This window comes from Anoplopoma fimbria, chromosome 5, assembly GCF_027596085.1.
Source record: "Anoplopoma fimbria isolate UVic2021 breed Golden Eagle Sablefish chromosome 5, Afim_UVic_2022, whole genome shotgun sequence".
In the NCBI taxonomy this organism is placed as follows: Eukaryota; Metazoa; Chordata; class Actinopteri; order Perciformes; family Anoplopomatidae; genus Anoplopoma; species Anoplopoma fimbria.
In genome coordinates this window covers 4,830,309-4,854,150 of record NC_072453.1, presented here as the reverse complement: position 1 = coordinate 4,854,150, position 23,842 = coordinate 4,830,309, and the positions used below count along the sequence as shown (strand labels likewise).

At 38.2% G+C, this 23,842-nt stretch overlaps 2 protein-coding genes across 3 annotated transcripts; one reads left to right on the top strand and one right to left on the bottom strand.

The window, feature by feature from the left end:
* Positions 1 to 287: 287 nt before the first annotated feature.
* Positions 288 to 2,494, top strand: foxl3 (forkhead box L3). Its single transcript, XM_054599560.1, has 3 exons — positions 288 to 394; positions 1,737 to 1,923; positions 2,021 to 2,494. The coding sequence occupies exons 1-3, from the start codon at positions 288 to 290 to the stop codon at positions 2,492 to 2,494; spliced, it is 768 nt and encodes a 255-aa protein (XP_054455535.1).
* Positions 2,495 to 10,273: 7,779 nt separating this feature from the next.
* tom1l2 (target of myb1 like 2 membrane trafficking protein) lies at positions 10,274 to 23,673 on the bottom strand. Of its 2 annotated transcripts, XM_054598913.1 has the most exons (15): positions 23,582 to 23,673; positions 23,068 to 23,152; positions 22,134 to 22,212; positions 21,682 to 21,831; positions 20,383 to 20,517; positions 19,644 to 19,790; positions 18,816 to 18,932; positions 18,478 to 18,611; positions 18,233 to 18,284; positions 16,120 to 16,288; positions 15,259 to 15,385; positions 14,931 to 15,006; positions 14,002 to 14,061; positions 13,033 to 13,069; positions 10,274 to 12,924 (listed from the first exon to the last, which is right to left on the bottom strand). In XM_054598913.1, the coding sequence occupies exons 1-15, from the start codon at positions 23,631 to 23,633 to the stop codon at positions 12,776 to 12,778; spliced, it is 1,569 nt and encodes a 522-aa protein (XP_054454888.1). In that variant the 5' UTR covers positions 23,634 to 23,673; the 3' UTR covers positions 10,274 to 12,775. The 2 variants fall into 2 exon arrangements, with proteins under 2 accessions (XP_054454888.1, XP_054454890.1); XM_054598915.1 differs by lacking the exon at positions 14,002 to 14,061.
* Between the last annotated feature and the right edge of the window lie 169 nt (positions 23,674 to 23,842).

The window sequence follows — 23,842 nt, the reverse complement described above, 5'->3', positions numbered from 1 at the left end:
CAGAATTTGTGAATCTAAAATCTGAAAACAAGACCAGGACAAGGAGTTCAAAGAGCTAAGAGGGGTGGCCCTGAGTCGTGAGACCTGCAGCCATTCCTGGAGAGCAGCTGTGGGGAGAGGGGGGCTGGAGGAAGCCGTCATCAGCAGAGCTCAGAGTGTCAGCTGGCTGAGCAGAGCATGGTGGCAGAGCAGAGCAGCAGGACAAGGTGTTGCTGCTGGGCTTTGACCAGGAGAGTCAGATGAGCCAAACAGTTTGGATGCCACATCCGACTCCTCATAGTGTAGAAATGTTTGATAACTCTAACTACCCCTTCAACTGTTTTAATTACGATGGAGACGGATATCCCACCTCCAGCACAGACGAAGAGAAGAAAATGTGTAGACCTGCATACAGGTATGGACCATTTCCTTTTTATTTTATGTAACTTTGAAAAATCTGTTTTTACATCACTTCGTCTACCAGTATGTCATATATATCTATCTATCTATATCTATCTATCTATCTATCTATCTATCTTATTATATATATATATATATATATATATATATATAGATAGATATAGATAGATAGATAGATAGATAGATAGATAGATAGATAGATATACATTTAATATAGTACATTTCATATAATTTATTGATATTGTGAGCATATCATACTTTTGACAGTCTGGACAAAACAAAACGATTTTTTAGTGCAACCTAGTTCCGTTTATCTGTACACAAAATGTAGGCCTATATTCTGTATAATACAGTAGGTCTTAAAACATATAACTAATCAGAAATATATCTTGCTTTAAGAGGCATAGTTAGATATACTGTGTTTTTTCCTTTGCTTTCAGTGGTTCTTTTAATATCCATTTTTAATTTTTTTATTTATTTAGTTTCATGATTTTTCATAGACTTTTGCCAGAGTTTAATATAATATAAATGTTAATAAAAGATGTTTTTCAAACAGCAGTCTAATTTATTGTGGCTGCTGCATGCATCTGTTAGAACTCTCTTAAATTAAATTAAAGATACAATTCAAAACCTCCCATTCCATCCTCACTAAATTAACCATAATATTCAGTTTGGTTTCTTTAATAGCTCAAAAACATAATTAACATTGTTTTATTAGTTTATGAGAATTACTAAGAATTGCTCATAGAAGCAGTGTTGAACTTATTACATTTTATAATAAATGAAGCGTTACTCAGAGACCCCAGCTGTAAAACATTAAATACAATGTATTTTATTTATTTTTATCTTTATCTTTATATTTGTGATTGGTGTTGACCGCACTGTAAGTGTAGCACAACCACCAACAAAACCCAAATAAGTCCATTCAGATTTCTGTTATTGGTTTTGAGATATTAAACTGCACATTTCGGATATTTCTTTTTTAAACAAAAGAATATATATATTTTCTTGAAGCCCCCATACAACATATAACTCAAACAAGATGCATTTTATTTGCTATAATAACAGTGAAAATTGTTTATTTCTAGATTTTGTCTCCTTCATCAAATTGTTAGGACGAGTTTGTGGTAAATAGAAGGGTTACCGCTTCATTATTTTTCCATATATTGGGCTTTAATAACATCAGATATTAGGAATAAATACTCAAGGAAAACAGTTAGTAGAATTGGTCATTATCACAATTTTAACACACAAAAGTCAACAAAATTCAATTATCAAGAGCCTTTATCATGTGTCTATCTTTTGTCAACTTAACACAGTCTGTTGTTTGATTAGAGTGTGTGTCTGTGTGTCAGCTACATAGCTCTGATAGCCATGGCCATCCAGCAGAGCCCCGAGCAGCGGGTCACTCTGTCGGGCATCTACGAATTCATCATGAAGAGATTTCCGTACTACCGCTCCAACCAGAGAGCCTGGCAGAACTCCATCAGACACAACCTGTCTCTCAACAGCTGCTTCATCAAGGTGAGGGAAAACACACTGCACTGTCTGCAGGGGAAACTGGGAAATGATGTCTTTTACACAATATTTTCTTTTATTTTTCAATTCATATTTCCTGCAGGTTCCTCGTACAGAGGGCAATGAGAAGGGAAAGGGCAACTACTGGACTTTTGCCACCGGCTGTGAATCGATGCTCGACCTGTTTGAAAACGGCAACTTTCGGCGTCGCCGGCGCAGGAGGAACATGAAAATCGGCTTCCGTGATTCCAGAGAAACCCCTTTCCACCCTTTGGAAAGCCACAGCAATCAGCACCTACCCGCAGCTCGGCGGCCAGAACCCGACTCCACCGTCTGCGCTTTGAACCCTGAGAGGCCGAGGTCAGGCCCCCAGCCAAACCACCTCATCCCAAACCCCACACAGCATGGGAAACCAGAGTCAGAGATCAAGTTTAGCATTGACTACATCCTATCCACTCCGGATCCACCCCTGTCTGGGGTCAGATCCTCCCACGGCCCCGTTCACATAGGGCCCACAGGGCCTCCAATACATGTCCTGGAGCCCCAACATCTGAACCTGCACTTCTGGACTCTGTAAGACATGAGGAAAGCAGAGACTGAACTTATTATTTCTTTATGTCTGTATCCAAAACTGGGAAGTACTGTAAGGACATCCAAAGTCAGAGAAGGAACGCCACAGAAGGGATTTTACTGACTTGAAAGTGTAAATGAAGAGCAAAGTATATAGGTACAGACTCATGGGATGGATTTTAAATGGAAAAAAGTCACTTAAAATCATGGTGACTAAGAATTAATCAAAAAGATAAAATGTGAACAATACAGTACAGCATTCATTTTGTCATTATACTGTACATACGGTGTCTAGTGCTGACATAGACTAGATTTACAGTATTCTCTATATGTATGTACACAGGAGCCATTAGCACAAATATGACATGTAAAACACAACAAACTCCACTGGATTATCTTCTGATCAGAAGTTGAGTTAATTAAGAATCTTATGGTTTGATTTGTTATTCTTTGGCCAGACAATGATGCCTGTTAGAGCTAAATATGATTTATGTAATTACTCAATTTTATTAATCATTATTGGCACATTTTGTCATTTTTTTTGAGTGAATGTGACAACAAATGAGTTCAGCAGTAAAATACTTTTATTTTCAAACATCCCCTCCAGACACGTTTTATACAAAGTGGATATTCAAATACTCTTTTTGTCTCATAAAAATAAAACAAAAGACATATTAATTCCCTTTGTAAAAAATGTAATTAAATTCTAAAATGAAATTTGTTCCTTCTCCCTCATTGTAAACTCCAGAACCTATACATGCAGATATATAATGATATATTGAACCGTGATTGGCTAAAAAAACCACTTCTGAGGTCATAAACCATGCTCGTGAATTCACATCCTCCACTTTCCTTCTCCAGCAGACGAACACTATGTTGAAGGAACACAATACCTTTTGACATGTCACAGTAGGAAAGGAACAGATGTAAATACCACTATAAATGAAGGCTGAATTCCATTTAGCTGCTTCAGTTTCAGGGTCATGTGCGTGCTGACTCACTGTTGGCATATCGCAAATACGAAAAACATAAAAATTCCATATAGTACTGTATAAACTACATACTAATGGTCAAAGTATACAGTTTAAGCATTTAATATACTAAAGACAAAGACACAAGTTCAATTTTCATACTAGATACTAGATCATGTTGGAAAAGTGATGACATTTAGGAAATTCAAAACAGTCAGGACGCAGGCTTGAATATTGATTGGACTGTTGATGTTGATGTACTGTACCCTCCCAAAACACAAAGGAAAATCTAACTGTGGATGGTGGTGATACCATACCAGGAATTCCTCAGGAAACAGAAAAAAGGCAATTGAATTTTGGTGGAATATTTTGACGTCTTTAAGTTAAGTTTAACTGACAGTGTCATTCTAAAGTTGCAGTTAGACTGCCTTTGCACGACATCTATTGCAACATTTCCTTATTTTTTTAATACAAAAAACCTTTAGAATAATAATTAGTAAATAGTTAATATATAATACATTAGCATGGAAATGCAACACACAGTCAATGTTCTTTTTTTGCAATACAAACACCACTCACACTTTTTTTATGCAGCTGAGTAACTCCTCTAATTCCGTTGTGCATTGCATTGTCGCCAGTAGCCTCAACCGCATGATCAAAAATCTTATTTAATACGTATACAGTCTAGTTTGATTATATTCCATTTTGTCACTTTTCCATTTCAAACACACTATGTACAAAAACATGCTTAGAATAAGTATGTACTATGGAATTGGGCCAAGCTGACACTGTCATGAGATACTGGGAGATTTGGACAGAACATAGCCATGTTCATTTTAATATCAGTTACACCTCTGCTTGTGCTAGTATGACATGTCTGGTGTAAAAAAAAAGAAAAGGAAATGCAAGTCCTATTCTGACTGAGCGGTTGTTTCAGACCCACCTTTTGCAAACATTTTGCTAATTTTTTCATTGACCTTTCGAAATCCTGATTGACTGACACTTAAATTCAAATCCAGTCACTCATTATTATAACACATTGTATTCACACACACTTAAAAGAGGCCTAACGAAACAGAGGTCTGGCTAACATTTCCTTGCCTGTACAAGGTAGATCAATCATAGCGTGTTCCTGTGCCGTTGAAGGGACATTTTTCAATTTAACCTTTATATTATGTCTTGACTACATCAGAGGAGGGTTTCAACGCACTTAACATGAGTGGCATTTAATATAGAATAACACTTGCAAGGTGAGACCGAGATGTGACCCTATTTAAATACAGAGGCCCCTGCCTAAGCCTTAACAGCAACACCTCCCCCAACAAACACACACAAACCTCCTGACGCAATTATAATTAAACACACCTTATGCCTCCTTTGCAAATGCCCCTCATCGATCTATTGGTTTTTAACATTCATATGTGAACTGCCCCCCAGCAAACGTCTGCGGCTGCACAAATGTTTATGGATCAGCAAGTTTCCATTAACAAAGTTGTGATGTTAAATAGTGGGGGCTACTGCTGCCATGATGCCACGGATATATTTGGGTAAATTAACTTAGCATAAAGTGCTCCGAGGCTATGGGGGTCTTTTGAGGCAGCTAAAGAGAAAGCAAGGCAGCAGTCAGGCCCGAAAAGTCAATGCACATATTATGTTGTCGGTGAATAAATGAAACTGTAGCTACTGGCACATTGTCCCAATGAATGGCCTCTATTAAATAACTCTTTTAAATTCATCTGTTTGGTTTCATTCCTAGTTAATGCTTCTAACGTTTTATTCATAATTATGTGCAATACTTTTTCTCATTTATAGGAGAGTGGGAATTTATTTTGTTTGAGACTTCATTATGCTGCCAGGTAAAGTGAGCAGCTCAGGGTGAGAAACAGCAGAATGGCAGGTAAAATAAATTGGGAAACCATTGATCTGCAACGTTAATATAAAGTAAATCATAAACACAATTAGGTCATTTAATCTTGAGTGCTTGTTTAGCGATCAGATTGCACCGAGGCTGTGGATAGGATTATGGGGATGAAGATAAATATTAGTGTTTTGTTTTATTTGTGTTTTCTCCCATGTGGTTGGAGGAGTATGGATGATCTACACTGGAAAGACAGTATGAGCTACCGGCTAATGAAGAACCATAGTGAAATAGCTGGAGGCCTTTGACATACACACATCTGCAGGTTATCCAGTATGCACTTTAAGGCAGGAACGTGCTATTATTTGAAAATGGCTTTAAGTGTGTGCGTGTGTGTGTGTGTGTGTGTGTGTGTGTGTGTGTGTGTGTGTGTGTGGTGGTAATGACAACATCAACATGGCATGTCAATCAATGGCAGTCGGGGACGAGTTTACATTTTCCCTGTTAGGTTGATGTCCCTGCAAGGAATACCAGAAGTGCTTTTCCAGAAAGAAAAGGGAAAATAGTAAATTTATTAAAAGAAAGGGCTTGACATTCAAATGAAAATATATCTCAGAAATCTGCCAGATATCTGTTTAAATTTGTCATTTCTCATTTAATAAACACTCCACCTGTGGTAAAGTTTCAGGAAAGGTCCTTGTGCTAGAGGGTCATGATTAGATCCTTTGACACACTGTTTGATTTATATGGAAGCCCATAGGGGACTTTATTAAAATGAAAGAGTAAACTTGAAATTAAATGCAATTCCACAATAGCACACAATATTTCTCATATGTACAGTATGTGTTACTTGACAAACAATTTAATTGCAAAAATCCAATTTTCATTAGTATGAGTGCTCTATGACCATATTTTATATGAAAATGGAAAAGCTGTTTGACATTTCATTTCCAAACTCGTTCCCTGCTGTACAGTGGCAATATTAATGTCGATTCAAACTTTAAAATTTAAATACAATGTCATACAAACAACGCAACCTAATTTTCCATTCATATCATTTAAATGCAAAAAAAATTAAATGCAATTTTCTATCTTTTTTTAAATTAAATAGGGATTGATGCTTTATTTTCAGCATTGCTTTTCAGTGGACAATATTCAAAAGCAATAATGTATTTTGCATTTACATTTGAATGTCACCACGTTCTTTTGGTGTTCAAATCAAAATGAAAATGCAATCTGATGGCAGTAATATCTGTGGTAAACACACAAGCATTTCCATCCCTTACCAACCTAACTTTTGTAAGATGTAATTCTTGGCGAGAAACTTGAATGAATACAGTTGTTTAAAGAAGATATTTTCACAGTAATATAACATAGATATTAAAGAAGGAATTATAACTTGTTTAACTTCCTTACACTAACTCTAAGCAACTTAGAACACATAACTAAAAGTATTTCTGCAAAGATTTATTTTAAACAAAGCAAGTATTCGAATAAAAAAACAATCATATAGTTCCTATTCATTTGAATTGTGTCATTTCTGCAAATAACCACCATAGATGCCAATAAGAAAGTAAAATCATAACTTTTAGAATTTTTGATGGTTAACATTGATTTATGGTTAATTAAGCCATGTACTTGCCGTATCAGCGTTGTACCCCGTTCAGAAGCATTAATATTGACATTTAAGGAAAAATCCAATAATAGTGTGATATAAATTTTAGGCCACTCTGCCCAGCCCTGAGCTGCATCTTTTCACTATCAGTAACGTTATCCGTGTGACCCACCTAAGTACATAAACATAACAAAAGCGTAACATCAATTATTCTGTAGTGCATTCCAAGTGTGCTGAAATCTACAAAAACAAGTTTCACATAGCAGTTCTAGGACAGGGCACTGAATACCTATGGAATATTACACAGCATGAATTTGCATAGCAGCTGGAGGATTTTGGTTAATAAGTTAGTTACTTTTTCTTACTCATAGCTTTTCTATTCTAACTTTGTTTAAATTGCTGATTGCTAGACAAACATCTTATCTATTGAATTTCATCCTGAATGTATGTTTTTTTCAGCCCAACATCTTGACAAAAGAGCAGCAGCTATGTAATGTTATAGTACTCATAAAAAAAAGCCATTGTAAACCAAATCATAATGTAGTATGTCCATAAAAGTCATGAAAAAAAGACATAGTATAGTATTTTAAAAAATGTCATAAAAATAGTTTTAGTATAGTAGCTCGAAAAAGTCTTAGTATAGTATTGAAATAAGTCAAAATCTAGTAGGTCAAAAACGTACCATACCAAAACCAAAAAATAGTAGAGTAAATATCGAGACAGGTCAGGATAAAATTCACAGTATACAATGTTGAAGAAGGTCATGAATGTCATAGTTTTATATGTCAAAAAAAGGGACTGGTATTTTACAACAAAAAATAGCATAAAAAAAGTGATACATTTCAAAGTATAGTTTGTCCAAAAAATTCATAGTATTGTATGTCAAAGAAAGTAAAAAAATAGTCATGGGTGTCCAAAATAGTCTAAACAAGTCATAGCATTAAACTTCGAAAAAATACTTAGTAAAGTATGTCAAAAAAGTTGAAAAAGTCATAGTATATTATGTCGAAAAAGGTCATAGTATAGCATGTCGTAAAAACTCAAAAGAAATGTACAGTATATTATCATAGTTCAGTATGTCGTAAAAACTCGAAAAAAAATCATAGTATAGTATTTGGAAAAAATCATAGTATAGTATGACAAAAAAGTCAAAGTTTAGTATGTTGAAAAAGCTCAAAGTATAGTTTGTCCAAAAAAGTAAAAAGAGAGTCATAGTATAGTGTGACAAAAAAGGTCATAGTTTGCTATATCAATGAAAGTCGTAGTTTAGTATGTCAAAAAAGTCATAGTATAATGTGTTGAAAAAAAGTAAAAAGAAAGTCATAGTTTATCATGTTGAAAAAGTCAAAAAGAAGTCATAGTGTAGTGTGTAAAAAAAAAAGGTCATAGTATAGTATGTCAAAAAAAGTCTCAGTATAGTTTGTCGGAAATAGTCTAAAAAAGTCTTAGTATATTATGTAAAAAAACCTTACTTTGTGGCTCATACTGATAATATTTACCTGATATACAGTAGGCATGGCTTAGTAAAAGCAGAATATAGACTCACTGAATTCCCTTACAGTAGATATATTATCTCATTTGATGTACTGTATAATGATTACAGGCACTTGGGAAAAATCACTCCTGTTGACCACTTAAAAAAAAAAGTGAGAAGTTTCGGGGAAAATATAAACAGTTTCTGATTGTCCGTATTTCTTTAAAATATAAAAAATGATACCTGGTGAGCCCTGGTGGCCCCTGGGTTTAGGCACAAACTAAAATGCATCATCTGGTCGAGGACCTTTGTTGGATGTCATTCCCCATCTCTCCACTATAAACTGTCTAATAAAAGCCATAAAATGCCCCCCAAAATGATATTGACACAATGCTTATACCAACATTCGATACAGTAAATAGAGAAATATATGTAGTAATCTAAAAGCAGTAAGAATTAATTACACACTTACATAATATGTATACTTTTTGTATTCCCCTATAAATAACAATAGCATTTACAATTTTGATTACCTCTTATGTCAAGTGACAAATGTTAGTTATACAATAATGGACTATGCTTTGATTATGCTTGATGGTGTTCATGATTCAGTTGTTATATGACCGAGTTCTGTGTTGCAAAGCAGATCCATTGCACTGTCAGCATAGCATGCAATGCAACTACAATGCACCACAGCTCTGGCCAGCATTTCCACTCTCACTCTGAACATTTGGTTGATGGTTGATCCAGAGGTTTTTGTGGTGATTCCTGCTCTTTATTGCAAGTTGTTTCATGCTGCCTATTGTCGGTTCTATTGATGGTTAGAGTGGAAGGATGTTCCTTTTCCACTCAATTAAAACAATCACAAGTGTGTGTTCAGGCTCTGTAGTCCAATCACCAGGGTGTGCTATCTAGCTGCTTGTGGAGAGGGGAATCACAAACACCACGGTGGAGGTATCAATCTCAGGAGTAGTAAAAGCTGATCCTCTATATTTCTACTCTTTGGTGCACAGATTCCTGAGAGTCCAACAGCTCCACACGCTCAGGCTTCTGCAACAGACGTAATGATGTTAGAGTTAATGTGATGCTTGCCAAGATACGAGCAATGTGTCTAAATTCAGCACAGTGTTGAGGTTAGATTTTTGTCCATATTACTGCCTCAATATCAACACATACTTTTTTACAGCATTTGTGGTAGCGCATGTTTTTACACACACAGTAAACAGTACAACATTTTACACCAACAAGCAGCACATGGTGCCATTAACCACCAGTAAAACAGGATTGAGTCTTCAAATTACTACCAGATTTATATCCAGGGCTAAAATGCATCCTAAAAAAACTGAACACATTTCTAAAAAGAAACATTAAAATTAAATGTTTCTTTCAGTGATTAACTTGAAAACATAAAAGCATCCATTTACCTCTTGAAGAGAAATCCACAAGCTCTTTTGTGCAATATGACTTTTTAAGAGATTATGAAGTCTCATTTAAAATCAGCACGTTGAGTAAAACAGGACTCCTGTGCACTGGTGTATTCCAGTCTACTGTCCCACAGACACACCCCTCTTTTTCTTTTGACCGGGAAAACGCTCCAGTGGCCGAGGCTGAATGTGTGGGGCCATGCTGTGGGATGAGGTGATCCCAGACAACCAATGGGGAAGCCCCTGGTGTGGGGCCCATGGGCCTCCAGGGAGGGTTTACTGCAGGTCAGCTTCAGCTATTACCATCTGAAGGAGCCAGGCGAAGGATGGTATGCCAAGGAGAGGACTGGAGTGGTGGCAGCACATTGTGGTGCAGCAAATAACTGTTACATTCTGCAGGAAAAACAGCCCCGCAAAAATAAAGACAAACAGCTAGGATGCGGAAACAGTGCTAATGTTTTATTATATGTCATGCATAAGTCAAACAACACAAAGAGAAAGGGGAGATGAGGCAACTCAGGAAAGAAGCAGTCACACAGCACGGCCTCCTTTATCAGCATCTCTATTTATATCATCCAGCGACAAACAAAGAAACTAATTGTTCCTCTGCAGAACAGAGATGACTTGGCTATGCTGCGATTCAGTTACAAACCACTGACAGAGCTCACACTGATATAAACCAGGTTGATCCTGGACGGTATCAAACAGGATAGTAACATGTATTCTTTAAAACACACATTTTTAGGCTTCTATTTTTTTTTTTTAATCAACTGAGATAAAACGTTTCTGCGTTACAGAACAGCTGACACACACACACACACACACACACACACTCTGAAAACACCAAAACAAGGAAACAGAAGGAAAGGTTTCCCTTTCAAAATGTGCAATGTTGATGCTTTGTTGAAAGTGACCAAGTTGATTTCTTCTGTTTATTCATGTGCTACTACGTCAGAGTGAATCTATTCAAATATGTATCCTTCATGTGATAAATGGGAGATCTGGTGTCATTATCTTGCAGCTATGAATATTAATCAGTGATGGACTGCCCTTAATTATATGTCAGTATTTTTACTGTATGGACAGATTAAACCAAGAACAATATCCACATAACCAATATAATCATGAAACATAAAATACATTAGCCAGCAGCAATGTATAAAAAGGAAAATCTTAACTCTATTAACAAAAATACTAAAACGCACACCATTATGACAATTCCTCATTCTGTCTATTAACATTTCCCATTTTTCTTCTGCACAATAAAATTATTTAAAATACTGATCTGAAGAAGAAAAAAAAATAGTTCTGAATAAATTATTTCTACACTCCAGCTCAAATATTTCCAAACAGCTCTCATCAATTACATCTGGTTAAGTGTTAAATGATTTACAGTACAGGTTGAAAGGTAATGCGGCTGTCAAAGTGCACACTTGTTTTAAGCTTGTCGTGATTGCGTAACATGTTGCATGTATTATTGTCAAAAGAGTAAAACGTCTCATTTGTAGCACTATGTCTGCAGCCAGCTCATTTCTGAAAACAAATGTCATGTTGAAAGGTCAAGCCTTTTAAGATGTCAGCATAAAGATATGAAGGAGAAAACACACAAATGTAATGCGCAAACAGCTTTTGTAGTGTGATATTGCATTTCTAGATATTAAGTTGTGAATTCTGAGTCAAAGACAGGACCTGATTATATACCGACAATCCAATTATCCAAGAAATTTCCTTCCACATCCAGAAGAAAGCACAATTTTGGTCCAAAATCATACAGAACACAATCTACTAAAAAAAAGAAAGAAAAGGAGTTAAAACCTACAGGCAATGAGTAAAAACTCACCAATAACAGCATGTGTGTCTCTTCAGTTACCAGTTAGACCAACTCTGACTGGGATTCTGTTCCAAATAACAAGACCACTCCCTTTAAACTCAACCCATGTAAATTCATGATTCAAAGCATCTGCTTTGAATCTGAGACAGCAGGATTAGGTGAATAACATCTCAGCAAAATAATCTCAATGAAACACAACTGTGGTTACGTCTGTCAAAGAGAAATCTACATGTGATTTAGAGGAGGGTAAAAGGACACATTAGTTGGCGTTGTGCGCAATTATGCCAATTACAAAACCCATCTTCCTTCTTCTTCTTCTTCTTCTTCCTTTTAAATTCTTTTTTGTAGATTATCAGATGTATACAATTCCCTTTTCGTGTGAAAAAAGCTGACCTCAGTGAGGTACATCCCTATTGTCAAAGCAGCTGGAAGATAAAGCCTTTTCAAAAAAATCTTCATTAAATCAACATCTCTTTCTCTGTAGCTTAAATATACACACGACTAATAAACTTGACATTTGTCATTTACAGATTTACAATTCAACTCGGACTGAGTGGAATGCAGTGCTGCTGCCTGTGATGGGAATTTCCGCAATCAAAACCATAATAGCTCTGTCTGGGTCTTTTGATAATAATAAAAACTTAAATGATCTAGTAGGGTGGTGTTAATTCATGCTTTGGGTAAGGAATTGATTTCCTACTAATAATGTAAAGGACAGCGGAACTCTCTTTTATAAAACTCTTTTTTAGGAGCAGCTGCAACATGAAGCTCTGCAGTTCACAACAGTTGGAGGGAGATTCTTCACACATAAACATGGAAAAAGCGGGCCGGCTCATAGTCCCTGACACCAGTCATCATGTGGGTGAGATCCATCGTCTGATGTCATGAAATCGGCCATTCACTTGGTTTTCCCTTTTTTGTGAAAAATTAACGGAGAGCATGAATAATTCCTTTTTTTACAAGGAGAGCATTTACAAATCTGTAGTGTAATGAAAAAGTGTTGAATCCTAACAGTAGTGGATGTATTTTAAGTGGCAGGTCAGTCTGTCCTCGGGTGATGCCGCTCGGCTGGTCGGGTCTTAGGCTGGGTGATCAGAGGTCAAAAGGTGGAAGGTCTACATGGCGAACAAAGCGTCCTCCGGCCTTTCTGGCTTCTTGCGGCTGGGGGTTCCCTGTGCTGCACCCGGCTCACCACTGGGGGGCGACGGTAAGCTGGGGACCATCTCTGCAGCTTTGGCTCTCTCCTCAAGGAACTTGTCGAACTCTGTAAGTGTTGGATCATCGGAAGGAAAAAAGATGTGGATAAAATGTAGCTGGAAACAGCAGGAAATCAACAGATGGGAAATAAGAGAAAAGGAGATTTATGACCTACCTTCACTTGTCACGCCTTCTTCACCTTCATCCCCTTGCTGGTGGAAAAAAAACAAAAAAACAATATCACACCTGGGAGTTGACTCTGTTAAACATAATCCATTGCAAACCACAGCAACCCAAGTTAAATTCTGATCCCGTGCATTTGTCCAAAATCACCACACACCGTATAACCTCTCTTTTCTTTTTGCATTCTCACTCACTCACCAGTTTTATTATTTAACAAGAAGCCACTTACCTGACATTACCACACACCCAAAATTGTGCAAACAATTTTTGAATCAATAATGCCCATTTATAGAAAATAGTATGAACACCAAAAGAAATCCAACAGTTGTTTCCCAACTAAAACAGCTGGATATTACAACTCAATAATGCAACACCATCTCATCAATTTGTGTGAAATGAGCATGAACTCTTGTGATGCTTCACTGTTCATTCTAATACAAAGTTTGATACACTTAGGCGACACGTTTTGGTTAGGATATGGTTATGGCAACAAAAAAAATTGATCAAACCCACAGATACAACTAAAACTCTCACGCAGTAGAAGAAACTTTATCCCTGACTATTAGAGTTAAAGCCAGATGGATACAGTCATTCACAACCCTGAATGCTCATCGCAATGTTTTAGTGCCAGACTAAAACCAGATTATAGATATTTGATACTACATCCATTAGTGGTAGGAAAGCATGATCCTGATGACACATGTCTGCATTCAAAACTTCATGCTCAATTTACACAAATTTCTGATATCAGTTTCGCCCCAAAACACAGCGTTAGTAACATAAAGTGAACTAGGATATAAGTTTGTGATTGGCCAAAAAGTGAGGAAATGTAATGTCAATGAAACGTGTTACTTTCTGGTTTGAAAAGACTTGAATGAGATAAGGGGATAAAACAGAGTGAAAAAGGAAAGAGAAAGGGAGAGAGAACTGCAGGCAGAAATAAAAATCATGACGGGCTCACCACATCAGTACACAGCCACTCCTCTATGTCATCCATGACAGAGGACTGGCCTCCGACACCCTACGGGGCAGCGCCGAGATTGCAACAGGTGGCCGGAGGGCAGCAATGCCACAAAAGAAAAAAAAAAATCCCGCCCCAAACACAACAGAAAATATGACTTAAATGAACTTCAGTGTTAACTCAAACGCAACTTAAGAAAGTATTTTGTGAAGGAAAACAAAAAAATGAATGGATTGGAGATCAATGTTTGTGGCGTGGCACATCACACAAAGTGATGATAATGACAATGGGTCACATTGACATGCAGGAGAAACCACTTCTACATACAAAAAACACTGAGCACATCACAAAAGCTGATTAAGATGGGACTGAGGCGTTAAGATGCTGAAGATGAATGTAGCAGGCAACAGCATTTCTTACAGCTCAGCAGGTCACTTCGGCCGGTTACCACCAAGTTTGTCATTTTATTTGACAATTTCACACAATCGAAAACGCACACACTACAGCTGACAAGACGAAATCTTTGTCTTGTGTTAGTAATGTGTAAAAATAGCCACAGCAGGGGAAGCACTTAAGATTCTTGAAAAATGAAATGCACTGGAAATATATTGAGAGCCACACTGACCCCCCCCCCCCCCCCAAAAAAAAAACAGCTGGAAATGTAGCCTGAACACATATTACTGTTAAAACCATCCTGTTATAAAAACATAATGTTCCAAGAAAAGTTTAACCTTCTTTCCTTCATTTGTTAACTAAATGAGCGATTAGTAGCATCCAGCAGCACCAGTTAAAGCTTGAGGGGAAATGTCTGGTACAGTTGCATGGAACACATACAAACACACACTCAAATGTTTTTGACTGGTTATGAAAACACCAACTGAGCCTTAAAATCCATACTGGACATAAAAGCCTGTGTCACTGTGACTCACCACTCCTGCAGTCGGCTGTTGGACATCCAGAGTGGGAGGAAGGCCGTCAGAGGGGTTGCTGTCTTCTGCTGTCGCGCTGAGACAAGAGGTAGAAAACAAGCTTTCTATAATCCTGTTTTGCCAAATTTTTCATAATTGAAAATATGAATAGAGCACAATTTGTTGACTAATTGATGGACTATAAATTAATCTACAACAATTTTGATAGTCAATCCCTCTTAATTAATGAGGGCGGGATCTAAAATCCATAAAAGCACAAGCAGTAAATTCTGATGCATAAAAATGTATGCACAGTAGAATTCACGATATATTTGGAACGCGTCCTTACGTCTTGCGTGGTTCAGGCAGAGTTCCAGTCCTGGTCTGAGCGAACACGTCAAAGTCATCCTGGCCAAGAGGAGGCTTACAGCTAGACAGAGAGCTCAAGGTACTGCTAACACTGTCAGCACCCATGTCTGGAGGGAAAAAAACAATATTTGGTTGTCTACAGCATAAAACAGATTTTCACTGCTAATGGAATGGTCACACACTATTCAATAGTGTCAATTATTTGAAGAAAAAATCCTCTAGCAACCATTGCTGGTGCTAAAATAGAGGTCAAATGCAGAATCAGCTGGGGGCTAAATTAGTGTACAATAAACTCTAGTGGTGCAGATGCAGTGATTAGATGAATAGGTTAACTCTTACAATTAACTTCTCTTCACTTCACTTTCTTGCCAAGATTTAGACAGGAAGATCAATACCACTCCGATATACGTGCATTAAATATGTTGCCAGAGCCAAGAGTTAGCTTAGCATTAAAACTGTCTACCCTATATCCAACTCTCAGTAAGAAGGTCAAATAAGGGTATTTCCCTAAGTGTTCAACTTCCTTTAACCGTGTAATGTAAGTGAGTAGTCTCTATTCAAAGAAACTTTTTGCATGAGGAGCCTCGGCTTGCCTTTATCAATACATAGCTAACTAGCCTGCAGGCTGATTTAGCAAAGCCCCTTATGTTGGTGTGGTTCAGCCAAGTCTTACATATGTTCAGAATCACAATCAGCTCTTAACAGCTACAGTACAACATACAATACGTCATTCAATGTAAGTATAGAAAGTCGCAATTTGTTGTATCAGAAGAAGAAGAACATCATTTTTTGTTATCTCAGAGTGAGAGCTTGGCTAATGTCTGAGGTGGAGTATGCATACCAAGGCCGGCCAGGCGGGAGGCCAAGGTAGCCGGGGAGGAGGGCCTTCCTGCGTTGGCTGTGATGGTGGGAGGCAAGCTGGTTGGGGCTGCGTTCGGCATGTTGCTGACCACTGCTGGGGAGCCGGGGCCGAGGTCTATGAGGTTGTCCTCTGTAGCCTCGCTCAAGACCTGGTGAAGAAGAAACTGATGAGCAACACTAAAGCTCTTGTTTTGTGTAAAAGCTGTATGAAGGATTGAGGGTGTCTGGCTCATGGGCAGCAAAACAAATCCTTTTGTGGAAGTCTAAGAAAAAGTCAGGGTTATATTGCATATTGTTTCTTAACGGTGTCTCAAAAAATAAAGACAAAACAATTGTGGCACAAATGAAACATTATGGGGAATGGTTCATGATAAGAGTCATGATAATAAGTACAATCTTGAAAAACATGTGGGTTAGCTACAGGAGAGCATGAAAATGTATATAACTGAGGATAGCAGAAAATTAAGTAATCTTTTGAAAAAGATGATTCTTAAGGGGGTCCAAGAATATTGCTCTTCATAAGAGACACATTTACCTTTTTATGTGGTGAAAATTTTTGTCAATAACTATAAAAATGCTGTTATCTATAAAGACAAAACAATCCCCTTAAGAAGGTACAAATACAGCAGGGAGGGAGGGGGGAAATTGAATATTTTGGCTCTGGAGGAGTTAATATGTTAAATACCATTTTGCAAATCCCAAACTTTGAATGTTTGAGATAATGCAAAGACAACATGACAGTGGTTTTAGGGACACATTCACGTAGTGCCATCTTAAAGCTTTCCATCACTGTCAGTCTACCTCCAGGTTTCATCATATCATTGGCTGTTGGGGGCTGCATCGTGAAAACATGCCATATGGGGGTGACAGCTACTGGTGGAGGCAGGGCTCATATTATATAACCATGTTTCAATAGTCGCTGTGGGGTGAAGCTGGTCATTTAGGGAGTTTGACAATTATTTTCATACTTGCCTGTCTCAGCTAGCCACAGAAACAGAAGAACAGAAAAGAACAGAAAGGAAGAGACAGTGAATACCATTAACATGCCTGGGCAGGGATACAATGTAATGGCATGATATCTATGGAAGCTATAGCATGCCTGATTAACTTGAAACCCAATAGGGCGGTAAGTATGTTCCAACAAAGTCCTTGCCCCATGCTTTTCATCAGATTCCTGGCAATGTTTTTGTTCAATGTTGATTTTGTTTTATAACTAAGAAATAGAAATCAGTACATACAGAATCATCAGATGGAAACGGACAAAAGGCATGAAGACAGAGCGCCTTCTACTATAAGCATATACAAGCATATGATGTAGCGTACATGGAGTTAAGGGAACATTGCAAGGCAGGTATGTATTTCAGTACAGCTGTGACAAAGCATGACAATTGAAAGCTGACCAGAAAAAAAGTGAGTTTTGTGTTTTAGATTAAAGTAAAAAAAAACAGGCATAAAACAATGACTTCTATGTGATGTTGAAACTAGGCAACAATGCAGTCAGGGCTCTTGGCTGATGAATCCTAAAGAAACCTTTTGGCATAAACCACCGCTCTGAAGCTGTGATTGGACTCTTGATTGTATTTAGTTCTGGGTTGGACAACACAAGTGGATCCTTAAATACAAAGAGCTCAATCCCAGTACTTCCCAAATGAAATGACTGTGCTTTGCATTGACTACCGTTTTGTCACAGCCAATGTTTCCCCCTGCTGGACAGGACATAAATGCAACAGGCCTGCAGTTGCTGTATTATAGAGAAACAATGGCAGATGGAATATTAAATAATAATAACAAAAAATGTATAAATTATATTTGCTTTGCATTTTTATAATGAAAGTAAATGCATGCATGTCTCTATTGGAATTCCAATTAATTAGGCATGTAAATCTGGTAAATCACTGATAGGTAACTGACAGAAAGCAGCACTTGTCATGCAAGTCCACATTACTGACACTGAAAGGTGACGACATCAGAGGGTGAGAAAACATGAGCATTAATTAAACACCATGACATGGAGATCTAGCTCTGAATTTTCAGACAGGTAATCCAGGATATTTACGTGTGATCGGAACATTAGTTAGTAACTGCTGACTCACCCCATTGTTGACACTCTGAGCTGAAGACCTCCCAGTCCTAAACCTCTCATACCTGAGGCAAACATGAAAAAAGTATACAATATTAAAGAGAACAACAATTAAAAAAATCCCTCAGAGTTTACCTCACAGGATATGTGCACACATTCACTGATGTTGGTGAAAAGATACGTTTTTATATGCATATATTTTTACCCTCCAAAAGATGAGTAAGTATGAACATGCATTTTTTTCCTGTGTGTTCTAACCTTTCGTAGCGTAGGAAAATGTTATTGAGGTCATCGTTGACATGCAGCAGCTCCTCAGTCACCGCCTCATTGGAAACACAGGAGATGAGCTCCATTATCCTCTGCTGCATGGCTCTACAAGTCCTGTTCAGCTCCTACACACATGTAGACATACGGGACATTATTGCATTGTGGTCTCAGGTTACTGTTCCTAATGATTTGTTCATGTATCTTAAACTAAAAACACTAGTTGTTTATTATATTTGAAGGCACACACGCACACACACACACACACACACACACACACACACACACACACACACACACACACACACACACACACACACACACTTCCTTGCCTGTAGCAACTCATAGTCTGAAGCATCCTCCTGTCCTGGGACCATCTCAGTCAACATCTCCGACATCACTTTAGTGTTTCCACGAACAACGTCCAACTCACTGCGCAGCCGGCAAATCTGTGTGTCATAGAGTTAAATTAATCTACAGTTTGTATAATATGAAAAGTTACGAAATTTAAAGCCAATAGTATCGCTTGGGACTGGGAATCACGACCCGGGGTACTTAGACTCCAGGGGCACATGGAAAGCTCATAATAATTAAACTTAACTTAGCTACAAAATAAAAAAATATATATTTGTTTAAAAGTGTGCTAAGGATGAACGATAAACAAAAAAAAGAGTAAATAAATGTACATAACACATAAGCTGCCAATCAGCCTGTGTCCATTGTGCCAAAACTGATACACCTAAAACCATGTATTGTTATTGAGAGTGCATTAAAACTACACAGCAAAGGAGCAGATCATTTAAAAATAGCTAGCTAAAAGTAGCACATAAACAGTTGAAATAGTTACATTAAAGTAATGATTAAACAGTTGTTGAAACATCCAGTTTCTGCCTCTGCAAATGTTTGTAGTATGTAGTATGACAAGCTTAACCAAGGCAAAGTAAACACTAACAAAAAAGGTTGGGATTGGGAACCACTGGCTTAGGGCATAGCCACACCAAGTAAGTTTTCTGCAGAGCATTCAAACTCTGAAGTTATATCATTGTGTTTGGTCTTTGGGAAGGGCAAAGAAGGGCACCTGTGAGGGAACTGCAGGTACAGCGAGTACATATGTGACCCAACTGTTCAGTTTCAGTGTGTTTATTGTACAAGCACTGTACCTGTTCAGGTGTAGGATTGATGGATCCAGTGGCCTGAATGTTGGGGACCTGAGGGGTGGTGTAGGCTGGTGGGACAGCCTGTGGTGTGGGCTGGGGAATGGTGCTGAACTTATGTAGGGTGGAGTCGCCCTCTGGAGCAGAAGCCAACTAGAAGCAACAGAGGAAGAGAGACAAATTACCTGGGAAGATAAATCGCATTATACTTGGTCCTTGCATATAAACTTTTGTACACATTTAAGATGCTTAGTTTTAGGGCTGCCAAACTAATATTCTGAATTCATATCAATAATAAAATAGTAAAAGATCTTTTTTTTTTTTTATACAAAAATGTATCTTCGATTATTTTTTTAAAAGAAGCACTACCGCACCCGTTTGCCCTGCATCCACTAAATGCATTGCATGACTGGAGTCACACTTTATTCATCGAATGAAAATGAAAAGTAACGTAAGGTCGTGCTGAAGTAGGAATAATTCATCAACAACCATATTGATGGCAGAGAACAGCAAGTGGGTATCATAAAGATATAGATGAGGAGGCATCATATAGATAACTCCTCATTCCAAAGTTACAATTCAGCCGTTATTTGTCCATTGTGGTGCTTTCAGTGTTGGCTCGCTTGCAGCCAGCTAGGACACAGTGTCAGGGACATAATGTGCAAAAATAGATATTGGAATAGTTTGTACTCATGTGAACAAAAACATCATTTTTGGCAGCCCTACTTCGTACGATGCCTCCTACCCGGTGAGGTGTGTGTATAGGTGACAGGGTCTCCAGTTCTGACATGGGGAACTCAATTCCTTTCCTCTTTAGCTCCTCATAGACTTGGACCACCCCTGTGAGGTCTGGACTGCTCCTGAACGCATCAGCCCATGCCTGGAGAAGGCAGGGTAAGAAAAGAGTTTAATTGAGAGAGAGGGAGAGCAAAATAGAAGGAAAAAAATGGGTAAAAGGAGGGCTGACAAAGCAAACAAAGCAAGGGATGTGGGAATAGTAAAGAGGCCTGCTCTCTGATCATTTCTGTTTGTCCGCCTTGAATACATTCAGTCAGCAAACCACAAAGCTCTTGGCTTCTCTCTCACCAGTGGGCAGGTTATAGCTAAACTGGGTCATAATCCATTACAACAGCTCAAAAACAAGAAACACTTTTAAAAAACAAGTGCACAAGACTTTGAGATGGTTCTATGCAAAAGTTTTCTACTCAGTCACCTCAAACTGCTAGCCAGTTTGATTTAAATTTCGAATTTCCACTACAGCTCTCTTTATTTGGTTTATGTGTGTCTAAAACCAAAGTAATGCATATTACAAATCCATTACTCTGACCAAGGCTGGTAAGAGTTTGGCTCTTGGAATATATCAACTTAGAATTACTTTAGTGTTGTAAGGAATATTAACTGTGCACCCAATACTCACATTTACAAAAAGGTACACACATTAACTACTGAGAGTTGAGACAGGTGGTTAGGGAGCTGCTCAACACAACCGCAGTCTGCAGCCCAGCTGGTTATTACACATCTTTCTAAACACAATGTTAACAATACTCTTGCTGTTGTGTAAAGGGAGTGCTCTTCGATACATTTTCCCACACCGTTTTCCCAGCTAACCCTCCTAATGACTAGACAAACAAGAAAACAATGGACCCCCCCGTCTTCCTTGATCCATGCTGTAGGGTAGTCACATGGTTTCACTGGTGGAAATAAGATCAGCCCACATGAGTCTAGCAGTGTTACCCGAGCTGCGACAGGTAACTAGAGCTGCTCCTGGCTGAAGCCCTGGAGACACTGTACTCTACCTGAGGCTCTGCCTGGGGATGACAGGACACCCTTTGGACTGTAACACACCCATACATACTTTACACCTACACTGCTAACCCCACTTCACCTCTCAGACTCAAATCTGAAACACCAGCTTTCTCTCACATTGATGTTTAGCATTAAAAAAGATTTTTTTAAGAATGAATTACGTTAATGCAAATAACCTATTAGGCTTATGACATGCACGGACTGTGCTATTGTACAAGCAATTTCACTATTATCTTACCTGAATCAGGGCAAGTACTTTGTCTTGAACGATTGTAGGCGGGTTGTTTTTAGGGGAAATGATTTTAACGAGCACGCCTTCAACAAAGTCCCTGCTAGTGACCAAAGCATGAAAACGATGGCCACAGTTCTTCACACCTGTCTCCAGAACCTGAAGGATACAGAGAAGAAATCGCTGTCACTATATACTGTTAAATAATTCCTGTTATAGGCATCTACATTTTTAAGTTTTGCAACCCAAAATGGATGGAAATGTTTTAAATGATCCGTTAATGCAGATTATACATAATATTACATTAAGTGACAGAAAAAACCCACAATAACACTTAATTTCACATGTGACTTAGTCGTCTGATATGACAATAGGAGACTGGACTACATGAATAACTCGTTTTAATACTGTAGCATGTAAATACAGTGTAGCTGCCCTCCTCTTGCCCCCTTTCAACTCACCGTTAAAGTCAACATCACTTCCCTATAGTTCCTGTTGCCATTCAGCCTCTTCTTCACTGCTCTAATCGCATCCTTTGGCCTGCACAAACACATTAAACCAGAAAAGGAAAAGCACACATTAAATACAAAAGGATAGCATAGTTCAGTAAGCCAACAGCTTTTTAATGGATTGATGAAGTAATAAACAAAAAAATACATATAGTGAAATAAACATGGAAAACAGACGTAAAGACACACATACAGATATTAAAATGAAGCAGTTACAATGACAAACACAATTGTCATGTTGACTGACTTGACTTAACGACAGCGGTCTTTAAGGGGCATTTAGAATGGCAGAATGATGGACACAACTGCAAAAAGCTAAGTACCAGGCACAGGTACATGTCAATGATTCTTTGTCTTTTCAAATCTCTTCCTTAACAAAGCAGCGGTTTAACTCTAAGGCAGTAATTATTAACTTTTCAATTCTTTGACCGCTACTAACAGATCAAATCAGCCGCACAGCAGTTTGTGTATAACACCACTTACATTCCCCAGAGAGAAGAGACAAGGTGAGTCAGACCTATTTTTATAGAATGCTGATATATAGTACACTGCAATGGGTTAGATCAGCTAAAGGCAGTTTACAACCCCCTATTCAAACAAGACCTGGACGACACACACCTGCTTAAACATACAGTACAAGGTTAATGGAGGGATGAGATAAGCAACGAGGCCTTGCATAAATCCCCCTTACACAGCCAGAGCTAGGCTTCTTAGTATGACACAGATAAAGAGAAAAATAAAAAGATTGACTCTGATAATATATCCTGATACAGCAATAAATTATGTAAAACAGCACAGGAACAAAGAAAACACACTTATGCCAGTGCATATAAGAGGGTTAATCAATAACATATGGATAGTCATTGTTTTTCCCCTCGGTACTCACCCATCCTCTGTTTCATTGATGATGTCACATATTTCCATGTTAAGAGTCCAGTCTTCATTTTGCAGAGAGCCATCAGTGGCTCTCTCTGGAAAGACCCAAGTACTCAGTTAAGAAAATAAAAGACATCCAAGTAACAGACAGCAGACCAATCATAAGACGATGTCTGGCGGCTAACTGTTAACGTTAGCTTGTATCAGTCAGTGGATCAGTCGTCCTTTAACATATCAGCAATTGTATTCGTTTGTTTTAGCACTGACCTAAACATTGACACTGACAGAAAACAGACCTGAAGTTTGTTAAATGTATTGCTAGCAAAATGACAAGAGAGATTACCGCAACTACCAATTAGCTAGGCGGCTAACGGTCCAGCTGTAGAGAACTCATTCAGGGACGTTAGCATGCTAAAGGTAGCAGGCAAGCACGTAAACGACCATCGCACAACATTGATACATTTCCAGGACACACACACAGCTGTTGTCAAGAGGTGTCGCTCTCTAAACGTCTGATTACATACCAATGCAGTGCCCCACTGGGGTACTGTAAGGATTTCCCAAAAGGAACTCCATCTTGCTCGACAACAAACAAATCAGCCCATGGGTTGATGACGATGAGACATGAGGAAACGTCCTGAAGGTCCCGCCCCCACAGCAACGTCATTGGCCAAGAAATCCTGACCTTTGGCGTGATTGGACAGCTAACACATCAATCATGAGAGTTGGACGATTGTAAATAAAAGGCACCAAAAGGTTGCATCAATACAACTCTAACGGCAGTT

Coding starts and splice junctions, on each gene's coding strand:
- foxl3 (XM_054599560.1), top strand. CDS start 288: ATGTTTGATAACTCTAACTACCCCTTCAACTGTTTTAATTACGATGGA. Junction 395..1,736: donor ATGTGTAGACCTGCATACAG/GTATGGACCATT, acceptor GTTTGATTAGAG/TGTGTGTCTGTGTGTCAGCT. Junction 1,924..2,020: donor TCAACAGCTGCTTCATCAAG/GTGAGGGAAAAC, acceptor TATTTCCTGCAG/GTTCCTCGTACAGAGGGCAA.
- tom1l2 (XM_054598913.1), bottom strand. CDS start 23,633: ATGGAGTTCCTTTTGGGAAATCCTTACAGTACCCCAGTGGGGCACTGC. Junction 22,213..23,067: donor ATCAATGAAACAGAGGATGG/GTGAGTACCGAG, acceptor GTGTTTGTGCAG/GCCAAAGGATGCGATTAGAG. Junction 21,832..22,133: donor AAGTGATGTTGACTTTAACG/GTGAGTTGAAAG, acceptor TGTATCCTTCAG/GTTCTGGAGACAGGTGTGAA.